Here is an 18,806-nt window from a genome sequence, read left to right as displayed (position 1 = left end):
AGCAGGTCCTGTGAGGAGTGCTGAGAGGGGAGAAGACATAGAAAGGGTGGGTGTGAGATCCAGGGATGGAGGAAAGAAAGCAAGAGGGAGGTAATAAGAAAAGAGAGGAGATGACAAGAGAAGGAAGTGAGAGATGAGGTCACCTTAGGGGAGCTCAGGGGAGGGGAGCATCCACAGCTTCCAAAGGGAAAGCAGGTACGCAGTTGGCCTGCACCTCACCCACAGACCCACTGGCACTGGAAACACAGAGCCCTAATGAACCAAGGAGATACTTTATACCAAAAGTCTTATAGTGCTGAACACCATTATTGGCCCGCTGTGGATTTGTTGCTATGGGGAAATTCAGCCCCTCAACCACTCCAATCAGATGTCAATAGGAGAGAGGAGATGGGCCTGGAATGGGGTGACTTGCAGCTAGCACCAGGGAGGGGTCTGTGAGGCAGGGGAGGAGGCCCAATCCAGGCCAGCTCCCCACCTTCCAGCCAGGCTTCCCCGGACATCATCCAGTGTGGGTATTCCCCATTTTTGGAGTCATAGGGCTCCAAAAGGAGCAGGAAAATTAAAGTCCAGAGAAGGCGCAAGGCTGGCCCAAGGTCACAGTCAATGCACCGTTGAGGTCATGTGCAGGAGTCCACCCTGGTCCAGCACATCTCTTTCTCTTTCAAGACCCAGCTGGGCAGATGTTTCAAAGCTGATGGAATCTCAGGAGTGAGCTGACACATATGATGAACCCCCAGAGCTCAGCCAGGAAGGCCTGGTGGGCACTTGGAACCCCCCTGGGCTGCAGGGTACCCATCCACTCGCAGCCAGCTCAGCTGAGCACTGGGCTGGGTGCCCTGCCCGGGGAGGAGGGAAAGCAGGACCCACCTGCTCGCCTCTCTGAATCTTTGCTCTCAGCCCAAATCGCCTGTCCTGTTTAGTCTCCTTTTCTCCAATTCTGAAAATGCCCATTGTTTTCCAGCCCCAGGTGAAATATCATCCCTTCCACTGTTTTCCGTGCCAGCTGTGCCCACGCACTGGGTTGTCAAGTTTATTTCCTCTGCCTGCCATTACCTCTCACGTGTGTGCCTGCAGTAGTCTCTCTCACTGACCCCCACACACTTCCACACTGACTCTTCTCCCGTCTATGAGGCTGATCTGGAAAGTCACCGGCTGGACTACCCATGTGTCATCTCATCTCACACGTCCCACGTCTTTGTCCCTCCACTTTGCACACTCCTCTCCCAACCTGGGACATTCCTCAGTCTTTCCCATTTCTGGGTCACTGTATCTGCTGCTTCATTCATCATGTTAGTTGCTCATTCACAATAATCTCACAGACAAGAGAATGAACCCCCAAGAATCCTGCCCCCCTCACGATCCTCGGTCTGCCTGAGTCCACATCACAGCACTATGCATCTTGAGTGCCTTCCATCCCAGGCACATCACAGTCCAGCTCTGCATCAAACAATGGGTTGGGTTGGGGTTTCTTTTAGGATTTATAGAGTTTTATCTAGCTGGAACCTCTACTGGCACCTGCCCATCATGGGTGACCCTGCCAGTATTTAAAATCAATGTGAAATCCAAGGGGAAAAAAGAATGACACAGCAACCAGTAGTTTAATAAAAAAATCCAAGGGGGGGAAAAATGAATGTGAGTGATGGAATGTGTGAAATACAATGTATATTAATATTGTATGCAAACCTATATAAAAATTAAAATTAAATTTAAATATTCACAGCTTCACTTTGCTCGGCTCCACAGTTAACACTCTTGGTACCAGCAGTCAGGAAATCAAAAAGCGTATCGCGATGGGAAAGTATGCCGTTAGGGACCTCCAAACGTACTCAGGAGCAACAGTGTCTCTCTGGAGACTAAGGTGCGCCTGATACAGGTCATGGTATTTGCAATCGCTTGTTATGCATCAGAGAGTTGGACAATGACTAGGGAGGACAGAAGGAGAGTGGATGCTTTTGAGCTGTGGTGCTGGAGAAGGGTACTGAATGTACCCTGGACTGCCAGGAAAACAAACAGATCCATCTTGGAGAGGATTAAACCAAGCTGCTCCTTGGAGGCAAGGATTCTGGGGCTTCGTCTGACATACTTTGGACATGTTGCCAGGAGGGACGGGTCCTTGGAGAGGGACATCATGCTTGGGAGGGTGGAGGGACAGCGCAGGAGGGGAAGACCCTCTATGAGATGGATTGATTCGGTGACTGGGGTAATCCGGATGGGTGTGTCAGAGGCGGTGCGGTTGGCGCAGGATAGAGCAGGGTTTAGAGCTGTTGTGCATAGGGTCGCTATGAGTCGGAAACGACTCGATGGCACATAACAACAACAACAAACATATCCTTTTTATATATATTTCATTTTAATTTAAAAAAAATTGGAGAAGGACATCATGCTTGGGAGGGTAGAGGGCAGGCGCAGGAGGGGAAGGCCTCTATGAGGTGGACTGACTCCGTGACTGGGGCAATTGGGATGAGTATGTCAGAGACAATGAGATTGGCATAGGACAGAGCAGAGTTTAGAGCTGTTGTACATAGGGTCGCTATGAGTCGCAAGCGACTCAACAGCACATAACAACAACAACAACATATCTCCTTTAAAAAAATCCCAACCAGCCTAGCTTCGAGTATCACAGTAATGCACACAGTATTACCAAATGGACAGGCAGGGGGAGGTCCCGCTTTCTAGAAGGTTTTGCCTTCTGGTTCTTCTAGCCAAGTCTTAGCAGAGAAGATGCGAACGATCTTCCTCCCAGGATGAATGAGGAGCTCCACAGTCATGCTCTCTCACAGCATTGGATCATTTTGCTTGATGGAATCATCCCTCATTTATAATCACATTTCCTCTATGTGATTATTTAACAGCTGCCTCTCTCAGGAGACTAGATGCCTGATGCAGGCAGGGCCCCTGCTGATTGGGTGCACAGCAATATCTCCAGTGTGTGGTTCAGGGATTGGCACGTATTACAGGGTAGGGTGAAAGGTAAAAGGTGAAATGGGAAAGGTAGGGTGAACTCTGAGGCTCCGTCTTTAGGAAGCTCACAGGCTGGATAAGTATAATGTGAGACTACGAACACCACATATGAGTGAGTAGTGATCGTCGTTCACCCCCAAGAAGAATCTCCTTGCTGGCCTTTCTAGAAAGGTTTCCCACTAGAGAAGTGAGGACGGGCTTCAATTACCTCTAGCGTCAAAGAATTCATCATCGGAGCTCTCCACTGAGTCACTGAGGACATTTCGAAGATGCCAGGGGGCGCCGCCGCCCGGAGGAGGGCCACCTGCCAAAGAGAACACGCTTGTCAGCCAAGACTGAGACTACGTCCCACCATGAGGACGGGGACCCCAGTGCACCCTTGAGAAAAGGCCAGTCCACCCTCTACACTCCTGGCCTCCGCCCTTCACAGAGCCCTCCCACTCACTCTCAGGCTTTCATTTATGCCCCACGTATTTCTCAGAGGCAGCTCAGGAGGGCAGAAGCTGGTGTGCCCATTTTGCAGGTACAAGGCTTGAGGTGGTAGTTAAGTGACTTTGCCAAGGTAACATAATGTATCAGCCAGCATGTGGCAAATTTTGCCAAGCTTATAAATGTTCACAGCTGCTCAAAAGAGTCATTATTATTTTCTCCCTCAAACACGCTGAGAAGGGAGATCTGTTTACTTCACTTTAACATCTTTAAATGTGAAGGAAGTCTCACATGATGGTATAACATGATTGGATTGGCATGGTTTATTCTTTTTCTGGGGTGTATAAAGCATCAATTCATCTCACAAAGGATTGCATTTTAGATTGTAGGATAGTGTCCAGGAAACTAAGTAACACTGTAATGTAGCTAGGTCTGTCCTGGGGCTTTCTTCCCTAGTCCAAAGGGCTCATTCATCTTAAAACAAGTGTTCAGGCCAAAAATTTGACCCTGGCTACCAGATGCATAAGTGGTAAGGCCTGTCCCCAAAGAGACCCAGGCTGTGTATTCAGAGACTTGGATTCCTTTGCCAGCAGTATCCCTGCCTAGCCTCCCCATCTGAGAAATTCAACTGATACTTCCCACAAAATTCCTCAACTCTGTCCAGTGCTTTAGCAGTCCAGAACATAAAAGCAGTCGCCACTGAGTCAGTCGGCTGTAACTCCTATGTATCAGAGCAGAATTCTTCTCCCTATGACTTTCAACAGTTGGTTTCTCAGAAGTGGATCTCCAGGCCCTTCTCACAAGATAACTCTGAGTGTACTCAAACCTCCAACATTTCTTTAACAGCCAAGGACATTCACTATTTCTAGACTCCTGTTCAGCAGACAGTCATTATTGTTATGTGCTGTAGAGTCACCTGCGACTCATTGTGACCCTATGTACCGCAGCTCTGAAGCCTGCCCTGTCCTGAGTCAGTCTCACTGACTCTGAAACACCTTCTCCCATTACCCAAGTTACTATATCAATCCATCTCATCCGGGATCTTCCTCTCCTGTGTTGTCCCTCTGTCCTTCCGAACATGATGTACTTCTCCAAGGACCGGTCCCTTCTGGCCATGTGCCCAAAGTATGTGAGACGGAGCTTCAAAATCCTAGCCTCCCAAAAGAAACCTGGTTTCATGCTGTCCAAGACAGACATATTTGTTTTCTTGTTAGTCCGTGTTACTATGTTCAAGACTCTTCTCCAGCACCACAACCCAAAGGCATTGATTCTTATTCCGTCATCCTTAGCTGCTGTCCAGTCAGCCCAGAGTTGTGGCAAACCCTTGCACAGTGAGACTGAACAACTGTGATCCACAAGAATTTCATGGACTGATTTCCCTGAAGTTCATCACCAGGTCTTTCTTCCTGATCTCTTTTAATATGGAAGCTCCACTGAAACCCATCTAGCATCATAGGAACACACAGGCCTCGATTGACAGATGGGTGGTGACTGCACATAAGGAACACTGACCAAGAATTGAACCTGAGTCTCCCACCTGGAAGGTGATAATTCTACCACTTGAACTACCACTATACTCCCAGTATACAGTTTCTCTCTCACTGCTCTTGAATTGAAACTTAGTCCAGCAAGCTCTAAGAGGCTATAGTCTTCAATATGGATTGAAGCTCAACATCAAGAAGATCAAGATTCTCACCACTGGGTCAACTGGCAGCATCATGATGGATGATGAAGAGATTGAGATTGTTAACAGCTTCAGCTTGCTTGGCTCCACAATCAACACTCTTGACGCCAGCAGTCAGGAAATCAAAAGATGAATTGCACTGGGAAAATCTGCTGTCAGGGACCTTTCCAGAGTACTAAGAAGCAACGATGTCAGTCTAGAGACTAAGGTATGTCTAACCCAGGTGATGGTCTAAGCAATTACTTGCTATGCATCAGAGATCTGGACTATGACTAAGGATGACAGAAAAAGGATTGATGCTTTTGAGTTGTAGTGCTGGAGAAGAGTTTTGAACATATCATGGACTGCCAAAAAAACAAATAGGTCTGTCTTGGAGAGGGTGAAACCAAGTTCCTTCTTGGCGGCTAGGATTTTGAAGCTCTGTCTCACATACTTTGGGCATGTGGCCAGGAGGGACTAGTCCTTGGAGAAGGACATCAGCTTAGAAGGGCAGAGGGACAATGCAGGAGACCAAGACCCCAGATAAGATGGATTGATACAGAAACTGGAGCAGTTGGGGTAGGTGTGTTGAGTCAGTGAGACTGGCTCAGGACAGGGCAGGCTTCTGAGCTGTTTGGATATAGGTCCCAAGAGTCGCAGGTGACTTGATGGTACATAAGATCAACAAATCATATGGGAAGAGACTGCTCATGTTTCCCCCTCAGAGCAGCTGGTGAACTCAAACCACCTGACTCTGAGTTGGAGCAACTCCTTACATACTCAACCATCAGAGCATGTAGCAGATATCAGTGGATATTGAGAGGTGGGCATTCTTCCAGCCCCACCCAGGGTGAACCCACAATGCACTCCATGGAGAACTGCTGCAGTCTCAGCTCACTACCCGCCATGCTGAGGATGCTGGCACTGTTCCTGCCCTGGAGCCCAGTTCCCAGAGCATAAACTCTACTGAAGGAAGAGAGTAGCCAGCCTAGCCCAGGCCAAGGCTAAACAGAGCCTTGTTACCTTTCTCTCCTGCCTGCCCACCACAAACTCCCAAACACACAGCCCAGATCCTGCTGCAGGGCTTGAAATATGAGAATCCCATTCTGAGATGCAGAAAAGGCAGTGATCACACAAGCGTAGACAGACCTGAGAGTTTTGTCTAGATGCAAAGCTGGGCCTACCTGGCACTTCCTGGGGATCCCTCCCGCTTCCCTGTGTTTCTGATCCTTGCCTGACAGGCAGCATGTGGGCAGCGTGGTGGGCTGGCTCAGCAACCTGTGGGCCCAGGTTTATTGCAAGATGTTCTGAGAATCCAGTTGCATCACACCTGTACTGCTAAAATAGGCTGTTATGTGATATCAAATCGTAATCAACTCATAGCTGACCCTTCAGTAGGTTGGTTTTTTTTTCCCTTCAGCAGGTTTTTAAAGGCTGTAAATAGCACAGGGGGCAGATAGGAAGAGGATTATCCACCCTTCTCCTACCTAAAGGCATTTGGCCACCAGTCTGGGGCTATTTCTAGGTTGGGAAGATGAGTGGAAAAGTTAGATTCTGTAAAGGTGTGTTTTCTGGTTTGAGGTTGAGACTTGGGTGTGGCTGTTGCTCGCAAGTGGGTGTGAGCTGATTGGTTTGGGGCTTGTATTTAAAAAGGCATTTGGGCCCTCAGACCTGCGGCCCTTGAGCCTGGTTTTTGTGGAGCTCCCAAATAAAACAGGCTTGAAAGCAGGAGTGGCATCCACTTCCAAAAAAGCTTGCCTCCGGAAACTCTATGAACTTGGAGAAAAGATGAAAGTTTCGTGTTCAAGGCTTTTGTTCATAGAATTGCTATGGGTCGTCTATGACTCAAGGGCGCTTAACAACAACAACAACATGAGTATGAGACTATTTTTCAAACCAAATGAGGAAAGAAAAAGAACTAAAAGGTACACATAGGAAAGAAGAAATAAAATTGTCTTTTTCTCAGATGACATAGTTGTCTGTGTGAAAAAGAAAAATTCTATAAAATTTAAACATACGTGTGTGTGTGTGTGTGTGTGTGTGTGTGTGTGTGGTGCTGTTATGTGCTGTCCAGTCAACTATGACTCATAGCAACCCTATGAACAATGGTTCTGAACCTTGACCTGTCCTGAGCCAACCTTACCACCTCTGACACACCTGACGCATTGACAGTCACTGTGTCAATCCATCTCATCCAGGGTCTTCCTCTTCTGTGCTGATCCTCTCCCCTTCTAAGCATGATATTCTTTCCCAAGGATTGGTTCCTTCTGATAACATGTCCAAAGTATATGCGACAGAACTTCAAAATACTTGCCTCCACAAGCAAACTGGTGTTTTTTCCTCTCTTGATAGTCCATGAGCTATTCAGTACTCTTCTCCAATACAACAGCTCAAAGGCATCAATTCTCTGTCATCCTTAGTCATTGTCCAGCTCTCAGTCGTATATTAAGCAACTGAGAAGGCCAAGGCCTGGATCCAGCACACCCTAATATCTAAACTGGCATCTTTTCTCTTTAGCACTCTGGAGAGGTCCTTGACAACAGATTTTCTGAACGCAACTCGTCTTGATTTTCTGACTTGCTGATGCCAAGAGTGTTCATTGCAGATCCAAACAAGATGGAATCAACAACCTCAATCCTTTCTCCATCTATCATGCTACTGCCAATTGCCCTGGTGGTGAGGATCTTTGTTTCCTGGATGTATATACACATCTCAAAAAACCTAGAACTAATAAACAATTATAACAAGAAAAAAAAAGGACATAAAATCAATACCCAAAAATTAACTGCATTCCCATATACCCTCTGTGGGCAACAGGAACACAAAATTCTTCTAGGTCGTATAGTCCTGGTGTGTCCACTTTCCGTACAGCGGTAACTTGTGGTTGCTGTGAAGCTGAACACTGCGACACTGATGTGTCAAATGCAATAACGGCTACCCATGGTGGACGATATTGGGTGGAGCTCCCCAATTAAAACAAGCTTGGAAGCAGGAGTGGCATCCACTTCTGTACATAGCTTGCCTCAGAAAACCCTATGAACCTGGAGAAAGGATGAAAGTTATGCAAGTGTCGAGGACTTTTGTTCATAGGGTCGCTATGAGTCGCCTACCACTCAATGGCACTTAACAACAACAACACAACAACATTTACAATATAATTGTTATAGGTATCTGACATGAAAGTTTATATGTACCTGTTTTTACATAATTTATCTTGGAGATCATAAGTTACTTGATATATTAAAAGGATCATTTTTATTCACTTCTAAAACTGAAGGGTTTTTTCTCTAACAAAAAATTAAGAATCAGCGTTTGCAGCTTTTACAATAGAATTTTTTAAAGCACAACAAAGCCCAGTTGCCTTCAAATGTCTCGCAGGAATTTCACTGACTAATTTTTCAGAAGTAGGCCACCAGGTCATGAGGTGCCTCTGGGTACATTCAGTCTAACCAAAAGTTAGTAACGGAGGACTTAGCCATTTGGATCACCCAGGGACTCCTAGCAATTAAGCCGTACCTTCTCTTCCAAAAAAAGGGAAAGAGATAGGTATAAAGCAAACATATGAGGTAACTTTGATGATTGAAAAGTATACTGAATAAAAATGCCACAATTGTTCTTGAATGTATTTTAACATTATATGTTTCTCATTCAACTCTCACCCACTCACTTTGCCTTCAAGCCAGAGCCAACTCATAGCTGACCCTTCAGCAAGTTTTCAAAACCTGTCCAGTCAGAGCCAACTCATAGCTTTCCCTCCAGTGGTTTTCCAAAGCTGTCCTGTCAGAGCCAACTCATAGCTGACCCTCCACTGGTTTTCCAAAGCTGTCTAGTCAAAGCCAACTCACAGCTGACCCTTAAGCAGGTTTAAAAAGGCTGTAAAGAGCACAAGGGGAGAATGCACATCTTTCTCCTGCCTAACAGGAATGAGACTGCTTTTCAAATGTTCCAGTGCAGTAAGGCAAGAACCAGAAAAACAAAGGTACACACTGGGCAAGATTCCATAGGTGAAGGACTGTGGGGCCGGGGGAGCCCAGGAACACACAAGGATCATTTCAGCAATGGCAAGTGCTCTGAAGGGAGGAAGGGAAAGAAACACCTCTCTCCTCACCCTTGCCATGTGCACCTTATTGGAGGGACTCCTCAGTGTAATTATAGAGACCTGCCAGGCTTGCACATCTCCAGAGGAAAAGGACAAGGGCCATCTAAAGAACACTGCCACCTCTTTGAGATTCTCTTTGAATGGCAAGCTTTACCTCATTATTGTAACTCTTTTTTTGTTGTCAAAATATATATTTGAATTTCTTTTCAAATGCATATTATGCCGTGTTTGCTGTTTCCCCAGCCCCCTTACTTTCAATTGAAGACAACCACTGGAATGGGAGAAGGGAGGGGCTATCTGAAGGGACGATTAGACACTGTGTGCATGGCAATCAGAACAGGATGTACATTACAAAGTGAATTGGTGGAGAGGGAGGGAGGAGAAAGCGTATCAGTGAGTGAGTGACAATCCATGCTTTCTGTAAACTTTCACCAAAATCACATTTTTAAAAAAAGTATGCTAGAAGTTTGTTTTGATGCAGTAGAGGATACTCTGCTCCCTCAGACTGGAGTTGCCTGGAATAACTTCTGGAAAGGTGGGGATGGCAGAGAGCGGGGAAGGGGCAGGGCCCCCAGTCTCATCTTTGTGTTAAAATGGAGCCAGCCAAGGTGCTGTGGCCACCTGGCTCCAGGAAGGGAACAGGCCCTTCATCTCTTCCCCCAGCTCACAGATGTTGATAGGCAGCAACAGCAAAGGTCAGACTTCAAAAGAACAGCCAGGCAGGGAGCCTCTCTGCCTCCACAGGGGGTCGGCTCCTGAGGGGAGGCCTTTCTGGGAAAGCATCAGGTGAGCCAAGGTTGAATAAAGATTCAGGGACACTAGGGGGTGTGCATGTGAGCACACATGTGTACATGTGTGTGGTGCTGTGAATGCATGGGGAGGTGATGGATACGGGGGGGGGGGTGTAGGTTTGTGGAGTATGTGTGCACATGGGAGGGGGTGATGTGTATGTAATGTTGGCAGTGATTTGTGTGTGTGTGTGTGTGTGTGTGTGTGGTATGTGTATGTGGGGCATTAGAGGAGTGCGTGCACATGGGATGTATGAGAGGTGTGTTCTGTGTATGTGTGGTGTGCATATGTGCGATACAAGAGAACTGTATGGGAAATGTGTGCAGTACATGCATGTGGGGCGTATGAGGAGTATGTGTAAGGTTTGTGTATGATTGCATGTCTGATATAGAGTATATGAGGGTGTGTATGGGAAAGGGAGTTTTGGTGGCCTAGCAGTAAAAAGCTATGCTGCAATCCCAAAGGTACGCAGTTTAAATCCGTCCACTGCTCCATGGGAGAAGGATGGGAAATCTCCTCCCATTTGATTAACTGTCTCTGAAAACCCACTGGAGGGTCAGCTATGGGTTAGTCCCACCTTGACAGCACACAACAATAACATGGAAAGTAGTATAGTGTGTGTGGTATGTGCATGTGGAGTGTATAAGAGGGGTGTTGTTGCTTATAGGGTGTAGAGGGGTATGTGGATGTGGATGGGTATGGGTGAGTGTGGGTGGGGTGTACACATGTACACACAGCAGCACTGATGCATGCACGCGCACACGCGTGTGTGCAGGATGGATGAGAAGCAGACATTGCAGGGCAAAGGTGGTCTTGAGAAAAGCCACACAGCTTCGGAGTCCAGCGATGGAGTGAGAGCAGGAATAAGATGATGTGGAAGAGACAAGGCACAGGGCCAGGCCTGCAGAGTGTGGCATGTCATAGATGAACACTAGGAACAGGGGAGTTCTAAGGTTCCTCTCAACACCCGTTCCCCCAAGTCCACCATCTTCACTTCAGCAGAGGAGAGGGTAAGGAACCCTCATGGGTGGGGAGGCACCAGTCCTGGTATGCAGAGGGTCTTGAGGTCAGAGGAGGTGGCATTCTGAACCCCAGTCTCCTGAAGGCAAGCCCACATCGACATCTGCATCCATTAAACTGCCCCACCGAGAAGGGGGACGGCTGAACAAAAACAGCACTTCTGAGTATATACAACGCACGAGAGCCTCTTCCAGCGTCTTACAGATATGACCTGACAGGACCCAAATCAAGCCTAGTGAAGGAGGTATAAAGAAGCCCCATTTCACAGCTAAGGAAATAAAGACTCAGAGATGTGAAGTCATTTGCTCAAGGCCGTAAAGCTGCTAAGTGTAAGAGGCAGGGTTTAAACCTGAAACCCCCTGACTCCAGAGTTTGTGATGAAGACCGCCGCATTGTGGTGCTCTGAATAAGACAGGATTTCCAAGCTCAGGGCAGCTCAGCACAGGAGTCTGAGATCTCCTCTCTCTACCACCTGCTGCTTGTTACCTGGGCAAGGAACCAGAGACACACTCCTCCCTCCCAGATCTTCATGGGGCCCCAGCCCTGGAGACTCAGCTGTCCCTGTTCTAGAACCATTTGCCCTCCAGATCTACAAATTAGCATCTGATATGGATGTGTTTGTGTGGAAATCTCTAAGTCAACAATTCTGGCTGTGTGTGTGTGTGTGTGTGTGTGTGTGTACACCTCTCCAGCTCACCACCCTCTGGCCCTGGACACACATTCAAATGCGCTCTACTAAACAAATACACATAGAGTGGTGGTGGGGGGGGAAATGGTGTGTGAGAGTCTGGATGGTACAGATGGTTAAGTGTTCAGCTGCAAACTGAAAGGTTAACTGTTCAAACCTACCTTGAGGCACCTTAAGGGGGAAAAAAGACTGACAATCTTATTCCAAGTAGTCATGACTATGGACACTCGAAGGAGCCCGTTTCTACTCTCCATTCGGCAAACTGACACGGCTCAGCCTCAGTAGGAGCTGTGTGGGGTTCACTCATTCTCATTCTCTCTCTGTGTCTCTCTCATACACTCACACTCACACACACGCACACCCCAAACATACACACACAATACATAACACACAAGCCGTATATACAACACACTATACAAGCACACACTTATCCCAAACATAAACATGCATACACACGTACACACACACACACACACACACACACACACACACCCCACATACATTCACGCACACACACCAGTAACCAGCTGCTGTCAGGTCAACTGTGGCATGGGTTTTATTTTTATTTGTTTAATTTTTAAAATTTTCTAGAACATTAATTAGAAGTGCCACTGGGTGACCCTGCTGGTAGCTCACATTCCAGGGGTACAGTGACAGCACCCCAGCAGCATACAAGCCCCTACAGCATGGGAAAGTGGCAGTGTGTGAGGTGGAAAAAAGGAGCAAATACCCCATTCACTGCCAAAAGAACAAGCACATCTGCCTGAAGAAGAACCGAGTATCCTTGGAGGCAAGGATGGTGAATTTCGTCACACTTCGGGCATGCTGTTAGGAGGGGTCAGTCCTTGGAGAGAGAGAGAACATGCTGGGAAAGGCAGAGGTGAGCAAATGAGAGGAAGACCTCAACGAGAAGGACTGACACTGTGACCCCAACCGTAGCCTTGAGCATGGCAGAGATCAAGAAGATGACCCAGGATAAGGCCAGGTTCAGACCTGTTATTCACAGGGTCTCTATGATGTGTAGTTGACGCTCTGGCCCATAACAACAGTAACAGTTAAATACAATGTCTAATCAAACCTTTACTGTAGATTGCCTCTCTTCTGAGGGTTGTTGTGTTGTTGATTGCCTTTGAGTTGAACACGACTCATGCGACCTTATGAACAAAAGACCTGAAGCCCTTTTACAACTACTGACATTTATCAAAGTTCATAGAGTTTCTAGAGGCTTGTTATTTAAGAAGTGGATGCCACTCCTGTTTCCAAACCTGTGACAGTAAGTTATTGTTTTTATGTGCCATTGAGTCACCTGCGATGTATAGCGACCCTATATACAGCAGCTCTGAACCCTTCCCTGTCCTGAACCAGTCTCACTAACTTCAACACACCAACCCACATTGCCCCAGTTACTGTATCAATCCATCTCGTCTGGGGTCTCCCTCTCCTGCAGCAATAGCTAATGTTTCAGAGAATGATCACCAGGCCTTTCTTCCAAGGCACCTGCGGATGGACTTCCACCTCTGAATTTTCTGTTACTGGCTGAGCTCAATGCCTGTTCCCAACTCCCAGGGACTCTCCATCATCACACAAATGAATCTATCTGCTCCCAGTCCTGAGGGCCACAATACCTTAGGGTTTGGGGTGGCACAGATTGACACTCAGTGCTGCTTCTTACTAGACAATGTCTGAAATTAATTAACTTCTCTGAGCCGCTCTTTGCTCACTTATGATGAACTGGCCATCATAACATGGACCCAAATGTCCAGCCAAGTGCTGGCACTCAGGAAATTGCACGTCTTGTCACTTGTAGGGCCAGTACCTGATGCTGGCCTTTGGCAACCCCTTTGCTGACCTGGGGGGCTACCAGGCAGCTGCATGGCACCCTCCTCAAAGCTCAGGGCTTTTCCAGGGCACAGGCTACCTCCTCCAGCACACCCTCCCTCCACTATACTTCACTGCCACACTAATTCAGGGTTAAAGTAAAAAGAGGATATTTGAACCCTTCCTTAGCAATCCAGAGACAATGCATGATGCCGCATGTCCCAGGATGGCACCAGCTAGCTCCTGCATGGAGGGGGTGGTGGGCCAAGCCCACGTTCTCTCAAACACAGTGACCCCTAATGGGGTCAGGGCTCTACCTCCCACCACCTTTGGGCTCTCTGTAATCTCCCCAGCATGTGGCAGCCAGAGGGTCCTGACTCAGGTCATCGGCTTCTTCAGCCCAGCGTTCTCATCTCAGTCCTTGCTCCCATTGACACAGGTACAGAAAGACAGATAAACAGAAAGACAGAATCCTGCTATGACTGCTTTGTCCCAGACCAGGGGGGTTGATAGCAGCCCCAATCAAAGGGAAAATTCCCACCTTGGAGGGATTTCTCCCCCCCACTCCCCAACTCAGGAAGCCCCACCTGAAGGAAAGACTTTGCCCGGAAGAAATGAAATCCCTGGCTACATACAGCGAGGAGCACAGGTGCTGGCAGATCTCTGGCCAGATCTTGGGCCAGCTGGTGCCTGGGAAGAAGCGTGAGGGCAGAGCGGAGGCAGAATGGTTCCTGCCCTAAGGAGTGCCCGTCTCGGGACACAGCCCTGCACTGCCTGCAAGAGCACACAGAGCTCAGCAAGACAAAGGAGCAGGGCAGGCTGCCCAGCAAATTCCACCACGGGGCTCTGGGCAGGGTGGCCAGGTGTGAGCCAGCAGAGCCGGTGTGAACTGCACCTCTGGGAGGCGCAACCTGGCTAGAGGGGTCCCCCAGGGTCAGGGACAGGAGCGGAGCCCTAAGATACAGTCAGAGGCAGCCAGCCACTTCCAGGAGAGGAGGATCTGGAGTGGGGAGAGGCAAGGGAGAGGACATGGAGTCAGATGGGCTGGCCATGGAACACACTATTTCCGAAATCTCCAGGGGTAACAAACGTCTCTGAATGTGGCCAAGAAGGGTGGCACAGCAGCCCACACCTGCCCTGCCTGATGGCACAGGATGGTGACTGCAGCGTCCATGCTCAGCCCTGCCTGAGGCTGAATCTGAAACCAGAGCCTCACATGGCTGGATGTGCTGGGGGAATCTGTGCCTCGAAGGAGAGGAGAGAAGAAGGAAGTGGAGGTGAGGGGGAAATACTCAGCTAAGGCAGGCCTTTTATTTTCTTCTCTCTCACTCACTCATACACACACACTCTCACACACACACCCTACTCCTGACCATCAATGTGACTGAAATAATCAGGCCGCTGGACTTCCCATGGGCCTACAGAGCAGGAGCCACACACAGAGAGAGATCCACACACACACACTCAGAATCACACACATCACTGCTCCTCAGCTCTGGCCTGAGCTCCCAGGGGTCCAGGTGCTGAATGTGGGGTGAGGAGATTGCATGAGATTTCCACAGACAAGCAGGCCAGACCAACCTTTTGACCTCCTCCTGCACAAAGCCTCCCTCTGGGGGCTGGGTTCGAATCTGCATTCTCTCACTCGCTAAGCAGGGAGCACAGTAAGCATCATGGGCCGCTGTATGCCTCAATTTCCTGCTCTGTAACGTGAGGTCATTGTGGATTGACATGTAAAGTAAATGAATGATTTCAACTCATTCGTGTGAATGAATGTTTGAAAAAGGCTTAGCAAAGTGCCTGGCACTGGCAAGTGCTATAAAAGGGTTTGTTCAAGGAAATAAATAAATCATGATTTCCCATGGACTTTTTCTTGGTTCTTTCATATGCGGAAGCTTCCAAGGGCAGGATCCTTCTACCCTCTTGGGCTCCCAGAATAGGAGGCGAGTGGACAGGACAAGGACCTTCTCTGCTTCCTGAAAGGACAAGGTGGCTGCCCCTAAGCCACCCTCATGGCTGACCCCCCTCTCACAGCTCCCCAGGGCCTGTCTTATCTGCCTCCAAACTGTGAGCTCTCCCGCCTCTCCTCCCAGCAGGAGGGATCCGCTAACAGTTGGCCAGTGGGAAGCTCCCATACCCCATTCCCTACTCGCTCTCCAGGCTTGTGCTCCTATAGGTCCTAATGCCTCAGATGTTCTCCACTCCATGCTCCATTCTGCACCCTCTCCTCACGCATGCTTTCAGAATCAGCTCAACACCTTCCTTGGTTCCCAGGCTGAGCTGAGCCCCGACCTCTCCTGTTCTCCTACTGTGTCTATCAGAGCACCTCTTCATGGGCTTGATCCAGACCTGCTTCCTCTGCTGCACTGCGAGTCCCCCTGGCAGGGACCTAGTCAGACTGCTCTCTGGTTCTACCTTGCCCAGCTCAGGGCCAGACAGAGAGAGCTCCTGATGTGCTCGGTGTAGCCACCTCTCCAGAAGGTCCCCCTCTGGGATGTATCCCATAGACCATCTCCTCAGGCTCCTCTCTGGTTCAGGACGAATCTGGGGACCCAAATAACCCAGAGTCACCCAGCCCATACTCAGCCCTTTAGGGGCAGTGGGATTACCCAGGGGAGGATGAGAGGCCAGGAGAAGCTGCTTCCAGAAAAAGACATCATTGACGAAAACCAGCACTGGTTGGGGTTGGTTGCTATAGAAACACGTCCTAACTATCTCCCAAACTGCTGTGTGCGCCACTGATGAGGTTGTGTCCTGGGCTGCTTGGGGGCCATGCTTGGAGCCCCAGTCTGCCAAGATGCCTGTGTATAGGCCCGGGATGGAGTTCAGCTTCTGGGGGCAGCTTCTGGGGTAGGTCTATTCGGCCAGAGAGAAGGTGGAGATGTGAGCCTGCAAAATTATACTGAGAGCAACTCAGGTCCCAGGATGAGCCATGGGCACCTTCACCTCAACCTTAATTCAAACTGTCAGCTCAATTATAGATGGAGTCACAGCCCTGATCCCAAACAAAGCTCTAAATCTGACCATAGGCCACGCCACAAACTAAGCCTTCACCCAGACATAGGCCAAGCCACAATGGCTCTACTACCAGAACCAGAGTCTTAGTCAAGACCCTGACCAATTCATAAGCCGAGTCAGGACCTGGTTAAGACTTAGCCGCAGCCCAAGCAAAGTCTCTAGTCCTAGGCTGAGCCCCGATCCTGGCCCCAGTCAGTACTGAGCTCAATCAAAGAGCTATAGCAAATGGCTATAGGGTATTTTCACAGAGAACATTCTAAGTACTAATTCATGCCTTCTGCCAGAATTGGTGCATTTGTCATTTTCCGTCACCTTCACCACAACCCAGGGAAGCCAGCAGAGCAGGCCTATGATCCTTGTGTGCAGATGAGAAAGCTGAAGCTCGAGAAGGGACACTGAAGTCCCTGCTGCCACATCTTACTCCCATAGAGGTGAGACTAGGTCCCCAAGTAGGACACAGTTGGACAACCCAGTTGCTTTGGGAAAGATGTGCATTTTGAAGACCTGCTGGTATCTCATAAATATGCCATTTGAATAGCCATTAATTACCTTATTTAAGAGATAATTAGTGATTAATCGCCTTGGCTATCTACTGTACTTTCATTTGCTTTGCCAATTAGCCTCCCAACAGTTCTGAGTTATTTGGAATAATTCCCCCAAGGCCCAGATGTCCCCACTGTCCCACCAGACTTCTGCTCCATAAGGAGACATCCTCCCTGCAAAGGGAGTTTCCATTGGACCTGTCATCCTGCTCCCTGCAGGCTCCCAGGATGATAGCAGGGGCTGGGGGAGGACAATGGGGCAGCCCAGTCCACAGGACAGAGGAGCCTTGCAACCCCTGTAGGAAGGGAGACCCTCCTTCCAGTCATTCCCCATTGCAGGAAGCTGAGAAGATCAGCTCAGAATCCAGATATCAGACCAAGGAATGTGGAGCTCAGGGTGAGGTCACAGACTTCCCAAGGGATGATGGGAGTTTCTCTAAAGTCCATCACCTCAGAAATACTGCTAGTTTTCTGTGAGGGGAACCAAAGTTCTCCGTCAGTCTTCAGCAAACAGCAGAAGAGGGCAGCCCCAAGTACCAGTGAGATCCCCATACCACCTGCCACCCCAGGATTGAGCTAGGATTGTACCCATGACTATACCTGTCCTACACCTTCCATTTGTGCCAACTCACTATGCCAGGAATCCCCAGCCAGGACCCCAGAGGCGGGACTGGATCACACGCTGATCATTGCTCTAGATTATATGGTACAAGAAGGAAACAAAAAGGCAGCAAAGGGATAAACACTCCCCCTCCCACTGGGCAGTAATGTGAAGGCTGAAAATAGCTCTTTTTACCACCAGGGATGATTCCAGAGTCGCTCAGCTGGGACCAGCCTCATGGGAGGAGGGGCGTGGGGAACCAGTAAAGGAGATGGAAGACACAGGGGGCTACTGCAGGGCTACAGGGCATGTAACCACAGACGGTGGGGACCAAGCAATCAGGAATAATCCAGAACAGGTCAAAGGTGTGCAAGTGATGTGCAGCTGCAGAGGCTCCATCTCTCAGGAAGATGGACTTCTCAAACGAGTCCAGAATGTTCACACGGCCGACTGACTCAGTGAGCTCCAGGGCCCACATTCCTCGCACCTAGATGCTTCCCTCGGAGGTCAGGAGTGCAGGACATGATGCGCTCTGCAAATACCGAAGAGCCAGAGCCGAGCAAACAAGGCATCAGCGGCAGGCAGCAGAGAGCAGAGGCCTCTCTCGGATCCTCCAGAACCCAGCCCCTCCCAGCCAGAGCCCAGAGTGTTGCTATTTTTGCCTCCAGCCCTTGTTTGGCATCCCCGGGCTGACAGACGGCTACTTCCCCTCATCGTCTGGAGTGGCAGCACCTCCTCACTGGCCTCGACTGTCTGGCTTTGTCCTCAAGCAGCTGACCCTCCTAGAGGACGCTGAGGTGGTCCCCCACCCACCTGCAGGCACCAGCCCCTCTCAGGCCATCAGCATCCAGCCCAGCAGACGAGCTTCACCCAGACACCTAGAGAGAACAGCTTGCTCTCCAAACACTCAGGTCTGCAGAGGCAGGTGTCACCCCAGCCGCTGCACAAACTACCTTCTCACCACAGCGACGAAACCTTGCACACTCTGAGTTCCTGCCACACTCAGAGTCCCAAAGTCACCTAACACTGGGCCCACTCCAGCCACAGACCAAGCCCCCATGTGCCAGACCATAGCCATTCCGTCTCACTCAGGCCCAGACTGAGCCTGGCTGGCCCTGGGTCAGCGTCACAAACGGTAGCGCTCTGGAGAGCCTGAAGGGGACAGGTGGCTCCGGGTG

General features: G+C 49.2%; 1 protein-coding gene across 1 annotated transcript in view; it reads right to left on the bottom strand.

Moving 5' to 3' along the window:
• The window catches only part of PITPNM3 (PITPNM family member 3), a 107,652-nt gene extending 101,691 nt beyond the window's left edge, over window positions 1-5,961 (bottom strand). Inside the window, exons 1-2 of the mRNA XM_006899803.1 lie at window positions 5,955-5,961; window positions 3,170-3,265 (exon numbers count right to left, since the gene is read on the bottom strand). Of these exons, the coding sequence (XP_006899865.1) occupies window positions 3,170-3,265; window positions 5,955-5,961 (103 nt within the window). The remainder of the gene's footprint in view (window positions 1-3,169; window positions 3,266-5,954) is intronic.
• Between the last annotated feature and the right edge of the window lie 12,845 nt (window positions 5,962-18,806).

The sequence above is a fragment of the Elephantulus edwardii genome, unplaced genomic scaffold (genome assembly GCF_000299155.1).
Source record: "Elephantulus edwardii isolate Elephantulus edwardi_28Jun2011 unplaced genomic scaffold, EleEdw1.0 scaffold00267, whole genome shotgun sequence".
In the NCBI taxonomy this organism is placed as follows: Eukaryota; Metazoa; Chordata; class Mammalia; order Macroscelidea; family Macroscelididae; genus Elephantulus; species Elephantulus edwardii.
This window is presented reverse-complemented; position numbering and strand designations above follow the sequence as displayed.